At 40.3% G+C, this 18,185-nt stretch overlaps 1 protein-coding gene across 3 annotated transcripts in view; it reads right to left on the bottom strand.

The window, feature by feature from the left end:
- MTA3 (metastasis associated 1 family member 3) overlaps positions 1–18,185 on the bottom strand; it is a 198,041-nt gene that overhangs the window by 156,075 nt on the left and 23,781 nt on the right. For all 3 annotated transcript variants that reach the window (XM_037895816.2, XM_043543757.1, XM_043543758.1), the window contains one exon: positions 4,728–4,854. In XM_037895816.2, the coding sequence (XP_037751744.1) occupies positions 4,728–4,854 (127 nt within the window). The remainder of the gene's footprint in view (positions 1–4,727; positions 4,855–18,185) is intronic.

Genomic DNA, 18,185 nt, shown 5'->3' with positions numbered 1-18,185 from the left:
GGGCCATTTCCAGCAGTTGACAAGAACGTCTGAGGAACAGTGGGGGGTGGAGGGGATCCTTGCAACAAAGCCCGTTGCCAACTGTGTCCACATATCTATTCAGGGGACACCATCATAGGGCCTAATCACATCAGCCACACTATCGGAGGCTCGTTCACCTGCACATCTACCAATGTGATATATGCCATCATGTGCCAGCAATGCCCCTCTGCCGTGTACATTAGTCAAACTGGACAGTCCCTACGTAAAAGAATAAATGGACACAAATCAGATTTCAAGAATTATAATATTCAAAAACCAGTTGGAGAACACTTCAATCTCTCTGGTCACTTGATTACAGACCTAAAAGTTGCAATTCAACAAAAAAACTTCAAAAACAGACTCCAAGGAGAGACTGCTGCACCGGAATTAATTTACAAACTGGATACAATTAACTTAGGCTTGAATAGAGACTGGGAGTGGATGGGTCATTACACAAAGTAAAACTATTTCCCCATGTTTATTCCCCCCCTTCACTCCCCACTGTTCCTCAGACGTTCTTGTCAACTGCTGGAAATGGCCCACCTTGATTATCACCACAAAAGGTTCCCCCCCACCCCACCCCACCCCACCCCCGCTCTCCTGCTGGTAATAGCTCACCTTAAGTGATCACTCTCCTTACAGTGTGTATGGTAACACCCATTCTTTCATGTTCTCTATGTATATAAATCTCCCCACTGTATCTTCCACTGAATGCATTGGATGAAGTGAGCTGTAGTTCACGAAAGCTTATGCTCAAATAAATGTGTTAGTCTCTAAGGTGCCAAAAGTACTCCTTTTCTTTTTGCGAATACAGACTAACATGGCTGCTACTCTGAAACCCATTTTTACACTGTGTGCTTAGTGCTTGACAAAGAACTTGTTATGTTTAGCTGGTCAGACTAACTAACATGCAGTTAGGCATGATTTACCCCTCCCCTTCAACATTCTTGGATTCACACAAATACCAAAATCAAACTAGAGTTTAGAACTGCAGTGAGAAAGGGAGGGCCATGTTAGCCCTAGGTATATCTTCCTTAATGTTACTAGGGGCACGTCTACCCTGCAATTAGACACTTGTGGCTGGCCCATGCAGGACTCAGGCTAAGGTGCTGTTTACCTGCAGTATGGACATTTGTGCTCATGCTGGAACCTGGACTCTAGGACTGAGAGGTGGGAGCGTCCCAGATTTCAGGCTGCAGCCAGAGCCCAAATGTCTACACCACAATTAAACAGCCCCTTAGCCGGGGCCATGGGCCAGCCTTGGATGTAGTGGAGACTTACTCTAACCAAACAGCTAGCCCTTGTAAAACATGGCTCTTTGGGTCTGACATGTCTATATGGCTGAACTGTTCAAACTTAAAAAAAAATTAAAAGTGGGGGATCAGCTATCATTTATTTCATTCTGCTTCAGAAAAATGGTCTGAATTAATTTGTAATCAAATATAGAAATAATTAAAAAAAAATCCAAGTTTTGAACTCTGCAGGCCTCCTTTCACTTACAATGGTTTTATACTGCTGTAACTCCATTAACTTCAATGTGACAAAAAGTCTTCAAGTTACACCCACTTTAAGTCTACCATCAGGGCATAAAGGAGCCTTAGTGTAAATGAGAATCAGGGCAAAGTCTAATCTTTCAAGAGCACTCCCCAAATTTACATTTCAAGAAAATTAAACAATTTATATTCCAAAACAAAACAAATGTCAAAATAGAGTTAAGACAGAAAGCACATTTCAGTGATTTAAGAGTAAAAAAGTTACACCATGAAGGAACAAAACAGAGTGAAGCTAAGCTGGGTAAAAAGGTGTAACAAAATCAAGAGAAGTGTAGTCAGTTACATTATTAAAAAGTTTTTAACTAGAAAGTTGGTTTTCAGTGTAAATCAATTAAAGATAGTACATGCTCAACAGTGTGAAATACTGTTCTTCCTTATGAGCATAGCAACACAGATAGCTTTCATCATAGAAGAAGATGTTGGGCAGTTTTCAAGCTCTGCATTAGGACTGGGAACCTAAAGCAACCGAGAAAGGCAAGACCACCAATAAAATTAAGTTACTCACTTCTAACTTTCTCCTCTTACTTCTTCCAAAGGGGGCAGGGCTCGTCTTCTTACTCCTCCCAACTTCTGTCTGCATTTACCACCTTTATTTCATTCCCTCATTTCTCCTCTCTCATCAGTACTACAGGTCTTTCCCATTTGATGGGCCAGAACCTCTGGTGGTTTAAATCAGCACAACTCCATTCAATGCAGCTAGGACAATTTTTTCTATCTGAGACTCTGGCTCTTTTTGTTCGAGTGCTACTGGGGCGGGAGGCAGAGAAAGAAGAGGGGTCTTCTATTTCCCCACCAATTTTTTCCTTCTTTTTTCAGTAATTCACATTAAAAACAGAACTATTGGGAATTTGAACCATGTAAATTAACAAGCACAATTCAAAGCAAGGATAATGCAATACTATGTCCATTTTGATAAATGTAGTTTCATTCTGATAATTCATTACAGCACACGTAATTGTTCAGGAAGGTATCTTGTAAAAGTAATTAAGGTTTGGTAATATGAGAGTGCACTAACCATTGTGTGCTATATTGTGTAATTGCTGCAGCATACTCTAGTATTTTTAGGGGGTGACTAGTGAAGTATGTGATAGCGAGGTTCTACTCTACTTACTCCTCATGTTATAGCAATCTTTGCCCTGGAGCAGGTGAACAAAGGTCATTTGTTCTACTAGAGCAGGAGCTCTCTTATAATTTAAGATATCAAAAAACAGAACCCAACCCAATAAAAATAAATTGTAAAAATTTTCCTGGTAAACTATAATGTATTCCACATGCTCTCTCTTATGAGTGGCAGTGGTGGCTGTAATCAATTTAGCTGATCGTAATGAATTATGTGCAGTTATGTAGTGCTTTTCAAAGGTGAGTTTCCCCATGCTATGCTGGGGTACCTAAGGCAAGAAAGATTAAGTATTTGGTCTGCATCATACTTAAGATTGACTTTCATGTACAGATTTCAAAGTTAGATGAAAAATTGAGTAAGCATTATCATCTCCATTTTATAGGGCTTGTCTACAGGGGGAGTTACCGTGCAGCAAGTTAGATGAGAATGTACACCGCACTACCCTAAGAGTATGTGGACACTCTTACCATGCACTAAAAGTGCTGTGACAAGATGGCTGATGTTAGTCTGTTGGGTCCTGCGCTTTTCTTGACAGGGAGCTAAGATGCCACCCCTTGTCCCTGTTCATCGGGCATCGATGGCCCCACTAGTGGCCCAGGAAGGTGGTAAAGGAGAGAAGTGGGGGAGAGGTCTGGGTTTGCTCCTCACTCTGAGCCCCCTCTCAACCCCTGCAGGTTCTTACCCTCTTCCCCCTTGGGTGGGGTACCTGCAGTCCTTAGATGCTGGGGAAGGGAATCTCCTTCCCTTACTGAGGCAGGGTCCCCCTTGCTTCAGTTCTCTGATTTTCCAAGTCTCACAGCATACCTCCAAGCTCTTATCCTCTCTTCTTCCTCCTCCCCTGTCTGCCTGAAGCAGGGGGGTTTATTAGGTTCTTAACAGGGCCTTAATTGACTGCAGGTGCTCCTATTAACCTGCAGCCACCTTCCCTAGTCTACAGGGAACCACGCCTTAATTAGCCTTGAGCTTATATATTTCCCCTCTAGCACTCTCCCACTGCTCCCTGGCCCTCCTGTATCATAGTGCCCTTGGTGGTTTAGCGTAGTAGATTTTACAGTGTAACAAGCTCAAATGCACAAAGGTACTTTTACTACCTTGCTGTGCTGTAACTTCCTGTGTAAACAACCCATAGATGTAGAAACTGAGGTAGAGAGGTTAGGTAACTTAATCAAGCCATACGGTGAGTCTGTGACAGAGTTGGGAAAGATTTTTGTCCTATTCAACTGCAAGTCCTCTGTTCTATCCACTAGGCCACAAACGCCCTCTCTTGAGGAATGGAAAGTACTTCCTTTGACCAGGGTGGATGAGCTTCCAGCTACTGATGACTTCTCGAGTGGGCTGGATGTACTGGGAGAGCTAAAACTCCCTTGCTTTACCAACCTACAATTGTACCCTTCTCTTCCATTTGCCTTTGCTCATTGTCTCTTTATCCCTGCATCCCTTCTAGTTTCTAGATCCTCTCTCCCAACAAACACAAAGAGCTCCCTGCATCAGTGGGGATGGCACCTATGCTCATAGCATTTTCCAGTATGAAACCAACTACAACTCTTTTCTGCTTTACTCAGTAGTATCAGAGTAATTTAAAAATGAAGGGGGGGTATGAGTAGAAACATGATAACATGTCAAATTAAAACCCCCCAAGTTTTAAGGTTGTTTAAATATAAAAGATCTTTAAGGATATGATGGCAAAAATGCTCTTGCAATGTTTAGCCAAAGCCAGCTACTGTGTCTTTTAGGTTTAGTAACAAACAGGTTGGAGGAAATTTCTTTTGAAATGTCGGTGTCCTCTCACAAACAGCTCAGGGTTATAATCCCAGCCATATAAGTAGGGTGACCAGACAGCAAGTGTGAAAAATCGGGACAGGGGGTGGGGGATAATAGGCGACTATATAAGACAAAGCCCCAAATATCGGGACGTCTGGTTACCCTACATATAAGTCTCCAGCTCCAAACTGGCTGTGGCTGTGCTGGGTGGAGTAGAGTGGGCAACCTGTTGCAACCACACAAAAAAATAAAGCTCTCTTAAAGTTTCTTACCTGATATGTGTTGCAGGAAGGGACTCATACTGGCGAGAAAGAAAGAGCTCTCTGTGTTTCAACTGATGTTTCTGTTTATCAGTCAAATCAGCCTCATTTGTAGTTTCAGACTCTTCTTCAACTTCTTCTGCACAAGGAAGGAAGACAGGATGAAATTAGCTTTGCTATGGAATACAGTTGTGGACGTTCACTTTTTTTTTTAAACCCTCTAGGCAACCTGCCTGGATATTCTAAAGAAAATTATTCATCAATTATTGTAAAATAGGTTGCCATTTTATGCACTCTAATAACTAGGGATGAATGCTTTTAAATATTGTGTGTGTTATTTAATTCCTTTAAAAATGATGTTTCCTGTTCCTCTATTTGTGCTTGGGAGTTTTTCAGATGGTCACAAGGGGAACACTACCATTCCTCTTTCACCTCCTTTCCCCTTCTTTTCTTCATTGTGCACACAGCTGCCCACTGTCGCTACTGTTCAGCTTCAGCTCTGCTGCTACTGTTACTGGTAAAACCATAGCAGGGCCTGGGGAGGAGCATGCAGTCAACAAAATAGCGAAACTGCCTATAAACAAAGTACTGTCAAATGCACAATGTAAACAAACTGCACAGAGAAAAAAATTAAAACCCCTAATTGACTTCAGTTATAACAATCTAACAATATTTTCAGATGACACTGTTTTAAAAGTTGACAGTATCCCTCTAATACAGGGGCTGGCAATCTTCGGCACACGGCCCATTCAGGGTAATCCGCTGTCGGACCGCGAGACATTTTGCTGATGTTGACCATCCGCAGGCAGACACTCATGTAGCTACCAGTGGCCGCAGTTTGCCGTTCCTGGCCAATGGGAGCTGCAGGAAGTGGTGGGCCTCAGGGACATGCTGGCCGCTGCTTCTCGCAGCTCCAATTGGCCGGAAACAGCAAATCGCGGCCACTGGGAGCTGCGGGGGGCCGTGCCTGTGGACTGTCAACTTAAACAAAATGTCTCATGGCCCAACAAGGGATTACCCTGATGGGCCACGTGCCAAAGATTGCCAACCCCTGTTTTAATAGAACAGAAGAAAAAAGGGCATAAATTTTAAATATAAAAATAATTTGTTTTATTAAAACAATAATAAGTACTGATATAACACTTTAACTAAAAGGGCACACATCTTATAAAAGTCTTTAATCTTTTAATCTTTAAAAGCAGAGGCCTTTATGAAGTATTTTGTCAGTTTACTCCATATTTTGAACCTATATAAATCTAAAATACTTTGGAACCAGCTTGGCACGTGGTAAATCCCACTGGGGAGAGTGGGAGTAGGTATTGCAGGGCAGGATGGTAGTGGGATTAAAAATTGTACAAAGCAGCGCTCTAATCCTGAGTTACTGCTATAAAACTTGCCTGAGAATACTCAACAACACTGCCTCTGTCTTGGCAGGGTTCCTCATGTGTTCCCTGTAGTTAATTAAAGGAAATACTGAGGCCATCTTATCTATTCTTCTAAGCAGCACGGATATTTTACAAACAACCCATGTAGTACTGACGCTAAACTCTTAAGCCTGCATGTTCTCTCATGGCAGAATCATGATTCTCTCCAAATTCAAGATTGCTATCCTACTGCATCTGCTCCTCATCCCCTTCTGGCTCCCTAGTGGCTCTTCTCATAGTGGCAGGGGAGAATACTCCCTTAAGTGATTCTAGCTCCGTCGAATCCCAGTTCCCCTACCTATCCACCTGTCTGCCCTATTGGGTGGGCTGCATATGCAGGGAAGTGAGAGAAAACAGCTCACTCCCTACAGCCACCACCCCCAAACATACCCTTTCTGGTGAGGTTACAGAGGTAAATCACCCACCCCTAGTTACATATGACAAAACAATTAAGTAATTAAAAGCAAATTTCTCCCGAAGAACCTGAACCTGCAGGTGTCTCAGTTCTGAAACTGGCACTCTAACACACACAATGCCACATATGGCAATGTTAAAGACTGTCCTTTCACGGGGTCTAGCTAATATAACAGAGCCAAGCTGCCACTGAGTGCACATGAGGTACCTTGATACCGAGCTGTTGCCACGGTACTACTATGGTAATTACTTCCTTCATTTAATTTGTGTAGAATCTTACTGTTCAGACAATGTACCAGAGATAAAGTCAGCTTAAAAGTTTACATTTGTAGAGATTTCTATGCTACTGAAAAGCAATTAAAGAGGAAAGGGAATGAAGGATTGTTAAAAGAGAAATGTGTCAATCAAGAGGGAGAAAAAGCAAAAAAGTTTACCTATTGTACAGGAGACACTGTACTATTCAAATGATATTTTAAAATTGTTATAGAAGTGTTCATGTCTGTTACACACTGTTAAATTTCTTACATGGCGATCAAGGGTTCATCATAACACTAACTTCTTCTCTGATTCCCTATAGGCATATCAGGGAAACTTGAGTTGCTTCAGATGCAAAATTTTGCATCTGAATCTTCTTTATGAAGTTAGTAATTAAAGATGAAAAACAACAATGGGAAAAAATGTTAAAGGTTAACCTTTCAAACACCCAATGAGTTTGACAACTACAGTGGAGGCGAATCATTGTTAGAAGCGATATTAGTTTCAGCTAACAAATCCTAAGAGCAAAATATACAATGAAGTTCCAAACAGTCTTTTCCTCTTCAAAATATAAAAAAGTCAACAATTCTATTTATTTAGAGTTTCTTCTGTTTACAAGTCCAAGCTCTTGGCATTCTTTAGGTATTTTTATTTCATCCACAGTCTGAGAAACAGCAGAGAAATTAAAATTCTCTGTTTAAGTTTACAGCCAGTCTGAACGCATAATTTAAGGAAGTTATCCAGGGACTAAAAGCTTTTGCCAAGTCCAATAGCATTATACCCATCCTTCCCCCCCCAAAAAGACTATATTAGCAAAATGCAGATGGGAGCAAGTAATTACTTCAATAAAAGCTTTATTGAATCATGGGTCAAAGTGGTAAAATATAAGTAGCAAAACAAAGGCAACACAATCAATCAACAAAATCATGACCAACTAGTAGTTATAAATAGAAAAGAAATGGTACTACAATGTTTTTCCTGAGATTTTACAGGCACAGAACTATGGACACTCATAGTTGTGAATCCCACAACCACCACAACTTGGCCATATTGCATAAATATAGCATACAGCATTTATAAGGGTACAATACATATAAGGTTAATTTCAATGCCTTAACATACTGTATATTCCCAGACAAAAAACTGCCTAACTTAGAGTTGAGGTTGATCTAATTTATTTCTCATCAACACGATTATCAGTTAAGGGAATCTTCATTTACATGCCATAACATCATATTACCCATATTATTGCTTTCTTTGACCTGGATGACTATACACAAAGGTGTACAGGATTAAAAGTGTGATTTTATACAAATTTAAACCAGTGCAAGTTTGCATATGGACACTTTTATATCAGTTTGATTTATATTGGTTTATTTTGCAACAGTGAATTTGCAGGCACAAGATAAACTGATAAAACAAGTTTTAAATTTGATGAGTCTTCACAAAAAAAGTTCCACCACTTTTACTAAACTAATTTAAGATAAACCAGTATAACTTGTGTGTGTAGACAAGCCCAGACTCCTCTTTCCCACAACTTCCTTGCACTTCAACCATATAATTAACTACAAAAGCACACTACCCAATTCCTCTAAATCACATTCAAATGTAAAACCTTAACTACACAAATATAAATCCATCTATAGGTGTGTGTGTGTGACATTCCCCTGCAATGTTATCTGGACCGGTGATCTGCTAGGTCATTCCAATCCTTGAGTCTGGGAGCCAGCCTTACCCTGCTCTGCTGTGAGAACCCCCACTCCTGGACTGTTCATGAACAGCCTCTAGCATTTGAGCTGCTTGGATTGTGCAACCGAATGACATTAGCCAATACCTCCTGTTAGGGTTCCCTCCCCACTCTGAATTCTAGGGTGCAGACATAGGGACACGCATGAAAGACCCCCTAAGCTTATTTCTACCAGCTTAGGTTAAAAAACTTCCCCAAGGCACAAGTCTCTATTTGTCCTTGGACTGAGGTATGCTGCCACCACCAAGTGATTTAGACAAAGTATCAGGGAAAGGACCACCTGGAGTTCCCATTCCCACAAAATATCCCCCCAAGCCTACACCCCCTTTCCTGGGGAGGCTTGAAAAATAAACTAGGTGAGCACAAACCAGACCCTTGGGTTTGTAGGACACTAAAAACCCAATCAGATTCTTAAAAAACAGAACTTTATTATAAAGAAAAAATAAGTAAAAGAAGCACCTTTGTAAAATCAGGATGGAAGGTAATTTTACAGGACCATCAGATTCAAAACACAGAGGATTTCCCTTTAGTAAAAAAACAAAAATTACAAAAGCCAGGGATAAACCTCCCACTTAGCACAGGGAAAATTCACAAGCATAACAAAAGATAAACTAACCCGTCTTGCCTGGCTTACCTATACTGGTTGCAATATTGGAGACTTGGATTAGGATGGGTTGGAGAAGATGGATTTCTGTCTGGCCCCTCTCAGTCCCAAGAGAGAGTCCCCACACAAAACAAAGAGCACAAACAAAACCTTCCCCCTCCCCCCGCCCAAGATTTGAAAGTATCTTCTTTCCCCATTGGTCCTGTTGGTCAGGTGATAACCCAGTTATTTGAGCTTCTTAATCCCCTACAGGTAAGGAGGAATTCTAGGCTACCCTTGCTGTATGTTTATGACATCTCCCGACCCAGACACAACCCTAGGAACCTCCATCTTGCAGTGTCCAGTTATGCCTGCTGGATGCTGCAAGCTTATGAGAGTTCATCAATTTAACAAAGAAACTGATATGTACTAGGCTTGTTATCCCAAGGGGAGTCTCTGACATGCTTCAAACCAAACGCATTGCTCCAGGTAAAATAAACAAATATTTATTAACTACAAAAAATAGATTTTAAGTGATTATAAGTCAAAACACCAGAAGGCAGATTTGGTGAAATGAAATAAAAGCAAAATAAAAGCTGATCTTAACATTTTCAGAGCCCTTACAAACTTAGATGCTTCTCACCACAGGCTGGCTGGTTGTCCTTCAGCCAAGCTCTCCCCTTTGATCAGCACTTCAGTCACTTGGTGGTCTGTAGATGGAGGTGGGAGAGAGACGAAGAGCATGGCAAAGTCTCTCCCTTTTATCATGTTCTTTCTTCCCTCTTGGCTTTGCCCCCCCCTTCAGGGTCAGGTGAGCATTACCTCATTGTAGTCCCTAACTGACCAAGGGAAGGGGGTGCGACTCACTTGAGAGTCCAACAGATCCTTTGTTGCTGCCTAGGCCAGTGTCCTTTGTTTGTGACGCTGGGCTGGGTTTGTCCCATGCATGCCCTGATGAGGTGTGAACTGCCCCTGTGTTCCTGGAGAGTTTTGCCTGGCCTTGTTTTAAGCCATGAGGACACATTTTCAGCCTCATAACTAGATACATGAAATTACAACTTATAACATAACATTACTATAACAACCATCCTCAAGCAAGGTTTAAACCAATACAACAGCATCTACACATGAAGTTGCATCAGTTTAACTAAATTGGTTTAGTTAAACATGTGCAACTTCATGTTTAGACCAGACCAAACGAATAAACTTTACATTCAATAATTGTTACTAAATGCTCTCCTTCCTCGCATACCTCTTTATTCTAAACTAAGCCTTAATTTATAAAAACATGCTTCATGTGTGACCAACATGACATAGAACCTACAGCTAAAAGAACATGAAAATACTGTGACTAAGTAATAACGAATTAACTGCAAAGATTAAAGAAAAGACACAACTGTGCATGGATTTCTTTTCAGTTTAGCAAGGGCAGCACCAATGACATCAAGTTTGCGTTTGCAGCTAGGATGCTAAAGGTAAATAACTACGCTGTATTCCTTTGTTTACCGTCAAAACAAATACAAAGAAGGAAATTTTAAATATAAAATATGAGCAATATTGTTCACATTGCAGATTCGAAGCTCTCTCAGGTGAACAGCTAGTCAATTTGCCTAGAGTATATGAGGATTGTTGCCAGGTGCTGTATTGAACTGAACTGAACCGGTCGTGATAGTTAACCCTTTGCGCTATAGTTAAGTTGCTTAACCAACTCTGGGCTAGATTATTCAAAATCAGTGAGACAACTCACATTGGTGCGCATTTACTCACATGAGTAAGCGCTCCACAACCTAGCTCTCTCTGCTTATGCCAGTTTAGGTCACATGTATCGTATAGTTTGTTCAGACTGACCAAAAATATTCTAACACAACTCATCATTGTGTGGGTTACATACATACTACTATCAGATAGCACTGAAAATCTAAAGTAAAGTTCATTTATACTATAGAACTGTTTTAGATATTGCAGACTTAAATATACCTTTCACAAATTTTCACCATTGTTCTTACAATGTTACAGTTATTTGTTTAAATGAGGATTTACTCCCTCATATCATAGCTTCTCTGACTTTATTTTTTAAAAGACCCATTGTTTTTAAAGAAGCTTCAGAAACTTCAGGAAGTTACCTTTAATAACCATTAAAAACCAGTAAACCATATTGATTCACAAGAAATATACGGATTTTTTTTTTAAATTATCTACAAGTGCTTTCGTCCTACTAAATGGTGTTAAAGTGACAGTTACAATGTCAATTACAATTGACTTTATCTCATGTTTATCATAACACTGTAGCAAAAATATTTGGTGAAAAATTATTCCAGTTTAGAAAACCAGGGGGGGGGGAGGGGGGGAGGGGGGGAGGAGGAAAGAAGAGGGAGGAGTTTCAAATAAAAATGAATGCTACTTCTGAAAAAAAAAAAAATTACTATGATACATTTCCCCTAAAGGAAAAAGAATATATTCTGAGTAGTCTTGTAAACTAGTTACAGATACAGTGGTACATATATTAGATTTTTCCATTTTTCACCATTGGAAACTATTTATATGGCAGTACAAAGTCTGTTGATTGAGTAAATAAAGGTCTAATGGTAATGTGGAAACAATGTTGAGCACACATTAGTGGGTCAAAGGTGGGGTACAAGGAGCTGAACTGATGTGTTGCAACTTTTGATCGGAGGTCTCTTTCTATTCAGATTGTAAACTCTCTGGAAGGGAAATGTCTTGTTACGTGTCTACAAAGTGCCTAGAATATTTGGAGCAGGTTGTAAGTACCATACATTTTAATTTAAAACAACACTACTTAAATAGCGTACAGTAGTTATTAAAAAAGCTTAAAAGTCAGGAACTCAGATTTAATGATAAAACAGATGTTTGTTAATCACAAAATTAGTACATCATAATTTAAAAAAATTAGAGCTATCGATTAATCGTGATTAACTTAAAAAAATTAATTGCAATTAATAGCAGTTTTAATCGCACTGTTAAACAATAGAATATCAATGGAAATTTATTAAATATTTTGGATGCTTTTCTACATTTTCGAATATATTGATTTCAGTTAAAACACAGAATACAAAGTGTATAGTGCTCACTTTGTATTATTTTTATTATAAATATTTGCACTATAAAAAGTACAAACAAAAGTATTTTTCGATTTATCTCCTAGAAGTACTGTAGTGCAAGTTCTTTATCATGAAAGTGCAACTTACAAAGATAGAGGGTTTGGGTGTTTTTGTTACATATCTGCACTCAAAAACAAAACAATGTAAAACTTTAGAACCTACAAATCCACTCAGGCCTACTTCTTGTTCAGCCAATCGCTAAGACAAACAAGTTTGTTTACATTTACGGGAGATAATGCTGCCCACTTCTTATTTACAATGTCACCTGTAAGTGAGAACAGGCATTCACATGGCACTTTTATAGCCAGCATTGCAAGGTATTTATGTGCCACATATGCCAAACATTCATATGTCCCTTCATGCTTTGACCACCATTCCAGAGGACATGCTTCCATGCTGATGATGCTCGTTAAAAAAATAATGCGTTAGTTAAATTTGTGACTCAACTCCCTGGGGGAGAATTGTATGTCTTCTGCTCTGTTTTACTCACATTCTGCAATGTATTTCATGTTATAGTAGTCTCAGATGATGACCCAGCACATGTTCGTTTTAAGAATACTTTCACTGCAGATTTGACAAAATGCAAAGACGGTACCAATGTGAGATTTCTAAAGATAGCTTTCAGAGTAACAGCCGTGTTAGTCTGTATTCGCAAAAAGAAAAGGAGTACTTGTGGCACCTTAGAGACTAACCAATTTATTTGAGCATAAGCTTTCGTGAGCTTATGCTCAAATAAATTGGTTAGTCTCTAAGGTGCCACAAGTACTCCTTTTCTTTTTTCTAAAGATAGCTACATCTCTTGACCAAGGGTTTAAGAATTGTCCCTCTCTTTCCAAAATCTGAGAGGGACGAGATGTGGAGCATGCTTTCAGAAGTCTTAAAAGAGAAACACTCCAATGCGGAAACTAGAGAACCTGAACCACTAAAAAGAAAAACAACCTTCTGCTGGTGGCATCTGACTCAGATGATGAAAAGGAACAGGCGTCTGTCCACTCAGCTTTGGATCATTATCGAGCAGAACCCGTCATCAGCATGGACGCATGTCTTCTGGAATGGTGATTGAAGCATGAAGGGACATATGAATCTTTAGCGCATCTGAGACATAAATATCTTGCAATGCTGGCTATAACAGTGCCATGCAAATGCCTGTTCTCACTTTCAGGTGACACTGTAAACAAGAAATGGCAACATTATCTCCTGCAAATGTAAACAAACTTGTTTGTCTCAGCAATTGGCTGAACAAGAAGTAGGACTGAGTGGACTTGCTGGCTCTGAAGTTTTAAGTTTTATTTTTGAATGTAGTTTTTTTTTTTTTGTACATAATTCTACATTTTTAAGTTCTCTTTATCATGAAAGCTGATTGCACTACAGTACTTGTATTAGATGAATTGAAAAATGCTATTTATTCTGTTTTTTACAGTGCAAATATTTGTAATAAAAATAAATATAACGTGAGCACTGTACACTTTGTATTCTGTGTTCTAATTGAAAAATATATGTAGAAAACATCCAAAAATATTTAAATAAATGGTATTCAATTATTGTTTAACAGTGTGATTAATCGCACGATTAATCGCGATAAATTTTTTTAATCGCTTGACAGCCCTAAAACAAAAAAAAAAAAAAAAAAGAGAGATCTTTATGTTTAACTGCGTAATCCAAACAGTCTAAGTCCCAAAAATAGTAAAAAATTATGTCCATTATCCCCTCCTTTCTGATATGAGAATACTGGTAGCTGCCACACAAAATAAATTAAGCACTTTGTTGATTATTCAAAGTACGGCAATACAGTATATTGTTGTACAGTGATATAACCTGCACCCAACCTCTTTCCACACCAGGTACCAGAGGCTTCCATCTGATAGTTGTGAGTAGGGGGCTGTAACCAGTATGTTCCAGGAAGATACAGAAAAGGCTGATCTGCAGCTTGTATCTGGACTTCTGTGTCTCTAACCAATTTAGGAAAGGTAACAGGGCAGAGTGGTGTGTCCCACCTATGGTTGGATGATGGATGAGAGTAGGGTTCTGTGTGAGATTTTATTCTCTCTAACCCATACCTTAAGGCATCCAGTCTTTAATTAGAGGATTGGTTTAGAGCTCACAGCGTCATATGCTGACATTTCAGTGGGAATCTGTGGCCTTTCCGCTCCACCTTCTAATCACTAGACAACAAGTAGCTGCTCTATTAGTATCTGTCTATATTTCATTTCATACTTAATGAGGCCCAGATCCTGCAAATATATATATACACATGTGCTTAACTTTACATGTATGGACTTGACTGCAAGCGGACTAACCATATGCGTAAACTGTACAAGCATTTGCAGGTTCAGACATTAAATTACTATTTGTATTACTATAGGCCTGGACCAGAACCCCATTTGTTGGGTAAACCACAGAAAAAGTGATAAATTCTGAAAATAATGTTTATTCTGCCAGATATTTAACCACAAGAGATTTTTACCCAAAGAAAATACCTCCTGGAGAAGTGTGCGTGCGTGCGCGCGACATTGCTCTTCCCCTTTCTTTTTGAACTGAGGCCTTGCCTATTTTTCCACTAGCTATAAACGTTACTTGTGGTCAGGAAATGCTATTTCTAGTGTGAAAATTATTTTGTACTGCAAAAAATAGTAAACAAACAAAACAAAAAAAACACCCTGTAAGATACCAGAAAGTGTAAACAAACAAAAAACAAACATGATAACAAACATCTTCCACACAGCTCTACCTAGATATAAAAGCTTGTTAAAGAATAGTCTTTCCTGTTGTGATAGGCATCTATCTATGAAAGGCCATTCTAGGGCAGAGCCCTTCTGCCACCACCACCACCCTGGGGCCCCAGGGATTAGTGCCAGCCGCATCTCAGAGCGGCGCGGGGCCTGCGGCACCACAGGGGGCAATCCCACGGACTGGATCCAAAGCCCCAACGGGCTGGATCCGGCCCACGGGCTGTAGTTTGCCCACCCCGGCTTAGGGACAGGATTCATAGTTCCAAACTCTTGACAAACGTACATATAAAAATTTAAGTATGCAGAGTTTTAAGAACTGAGAGCACCTAAAATTCAATTTTTCAATATGATTCCATAGTCTACTAACAGTCTACACTGGCATTTCCATTCACTGTGCTAATGATTACAACAGAGAAATTTAGGCAAACCTAAGTTGGTTTTCTAACCACTCATATCAATAGGCAAGGAAACAGCCTTTCAAAATCTGTTGGCAGAAAGAGAAAAAGACATGTTGTACAAACATTTTTTCCCCTCAGAATGGCATATGATCCATTATTTTACTGCCTGGATATGGATGATTTATCCTCTCTAGTGTCAACAAAGCTCCAGTCACGTCAAGAAGAGGATATTTTCTTGGGGCGGTGCCAGAGGAGATGGGGAAATGTGTCTGTTCAGCACATCAAAATGCAAAGCCTGGCTGAAGCTTTCTGGGGGTCGTTTGTTTCTTGAACAAACTCAGATAAGTCTCAGCAAAGCACCATATCTGTGTTTTGAAAATGGCGACCACATAATCCAAATGAACTTATACTTGTTATCAACATCCTAATGCAGCCTTTATTTTATAAACTGAAAACCAGAAAGGGGAGAGGGAAAAGCGTTCACTAAGCCGCAGACTTAGATTAATACAGGGTTGCCAAGTGTCCAGTTTTCGACTGAAACACTCGATCAAAAAGGGACCCTGGTGGCTCCGGTCAGCACTGCTGACCGGGCTGTTAAAAGTCCGGTTGGTGGCGCAGTGGGGCTGGCAAGCTCCCTGCCTGGCTCCAAGTGGCTCCCAGGAAGTGGCTGGCAGGTCCAATTCCTAGGTGGAGGGACAGCCAGGGAGGCTCCGCACATTGCCCCTGCCCACAGGCACCACCCCAAGCACCAGCTCCGCAGCTCCCATTGGCCAGGAAACATGGCCATTGGGAGCTGCGGGGGTGGCGCCTGTGGGGAGGGGCAGCGCAATGAACCCCCTGGCTGCAATCCACCTAGGAGCTGGAGGGACACGTCGCTGCTTCCCAGGAGCTGCATGAGGTCAGCACCGCCTGGAGCCCACATCCCGAACCACCTGCCTCAGCCCAGAGTCCTCTCCCACATTCCAAGCCGCTCGGCCCCACCCAGAGCCCATACCCCCATCCAGAGCCCTCACCCCCTTCCACACCCCAACCCCCTGCCCCAGCGCATAGCCCCCTCCCACACCCTGAACCCCTGGGCCCCACGAACCAGCCCGAAACCCCTTCTTGCACCTGAAAACCCTCATCCCCGGCCCCACACCAGAGCTCACACTTGCAGACAGACCCCTCATCCCCTCCCATACCCCAATCCCTTCCCCAGCCCTGTGAAAATGAGCGAGTGAGCTAGGATACGGGACAGCGAGCAACAGAGGGAGGGGGGATGGAGTGAGTGGGGGCGGGGCCTCATAGAAGTGGTGAGGCAGGGGTGGGGCAGGGGCGTTCGGTTTTCTGCAATGAGAAAGTTGGCAACCCTAATTGCTTCATACATTGTTTGATAAAATCATGAAGCAACTGAGCAATGTCTGGAATTAACACCACAAAACTCTCCTCTCATTTAGAGTCCTAAGTCATAATCACAGAAGTGTACTCCAAGAAACAGAAGCCATGCATAAACAGGAAATTTGGGACAAGAAATGCTACAGGTGCCTTGGATATGAGAAAACCCATCAGAAAACTTGTAAGGGTTCTTTACATAAATCCTGAAACTGCTGAAGTTTTTAACCCGTTCCACTGATAAGGAAAGCAAATTAGCTACTATGTCTCTTCATCCAGAAGGCAGCAGACTATCACATTAATTCTCCATTAAATTATGTGTATTTGAATGTGCATACTCTATAGTTATTTTATTTCACAACAGGAGACTTGAATAGTCACCCATCATCAATTTTCTGCCTACATTAAACTGTATTTGTACAACTGCAGTTCAAGCCAAAAAAATCCAGTCAATATGGTTTTCTCTTCCATGCTATTATTGCGGCTGTGTGGGATTTAAAAGAGAAGTTTTCCCATTGTTGAGATGTGTTTACAGGATTAATCTCTGGAGTGTATTCTTTCCTTGACGCATGTACATCAATCCTGTTAGTATTAGTGAGAGTTATATTTGTGTCTGTGCACTCCGAAAAGAATAGAGTCTAAAAATCATTAAAACCTTTTAAACTATTAATTCAGCTGTGAATACAAAACATCACAGTCTCATTGTACTAGCTATCCTAATATGACTTTTATACTTCTACAGTGATCTACTGTAGGTTTGCTTTTTAAATCAAAATGTGAAACACTGTGGAAAAGAAATCAATTAGTATTTTAGAAGTCTGATGCTACACTCATGATTTTGTTTTGCATATAATATTTTCTAGTAACATACAGATTTCTTTGGTATGAGCTTTTCTAAAATACAGTGTTAAGAAAGAGGCTATTTTTTCATGAACGCATATCAAATTAAAAGCAATAAAATTTCGGAAGCAGTTTCATAAATGGCAAACTCCCAGAGCATGTATAGTCTAATCCTCTGTGGACTTTTATCATTAAAAAAAATGTCACTTTTTGTAAAATCTACCTGACTACTCTACTTTCTATTCTTTGAAGAGAAGTTCCCATGCCACTGAACACTTCATGTTTAGATCCTCTTAAAAATTAGCTTTAACTCACTTGCAACAGGGGAGAGAAAAGTATATTTTGAAATGTAAAAATATTATTTTAGAATTGCAAATCTTGGCAGGAGTATTAAGGAGCAGGTGCAGTAATTGAAACTACTTAAGCTTTCTGAATTCATTTATCTAACTGGATTTCAAAATGACTGCTTCCCTTTAAAGAAGAAGCCTGGACAAATTCAGTAAGTCGTATTCTATTGGGGGCGGACTGTTTTGTTTTCTGGTTTTTTTTAATATATCTTGGAAGTTCATAAGTAATCCATGAAAATACAA

The sequence above is a fragment of the Chelonia mydas genome, chromosome 3 (assembly GCF_015237465.2).
Source record: "Chelonia mydas isolate rCheMyd1 chromosome 3, rCheMyd1.pri.v2, whole genome shotgun sequence".
NCBI lineage: Eukaryota > Metazoa > Chordata > Testudines > Cheloniidae > Chelonia > Chelonia mydas.
Note: the sequence above shows the minus strand (reverse complement) of the source record. Positions and strands in the feature narration are given on the sequence as shown.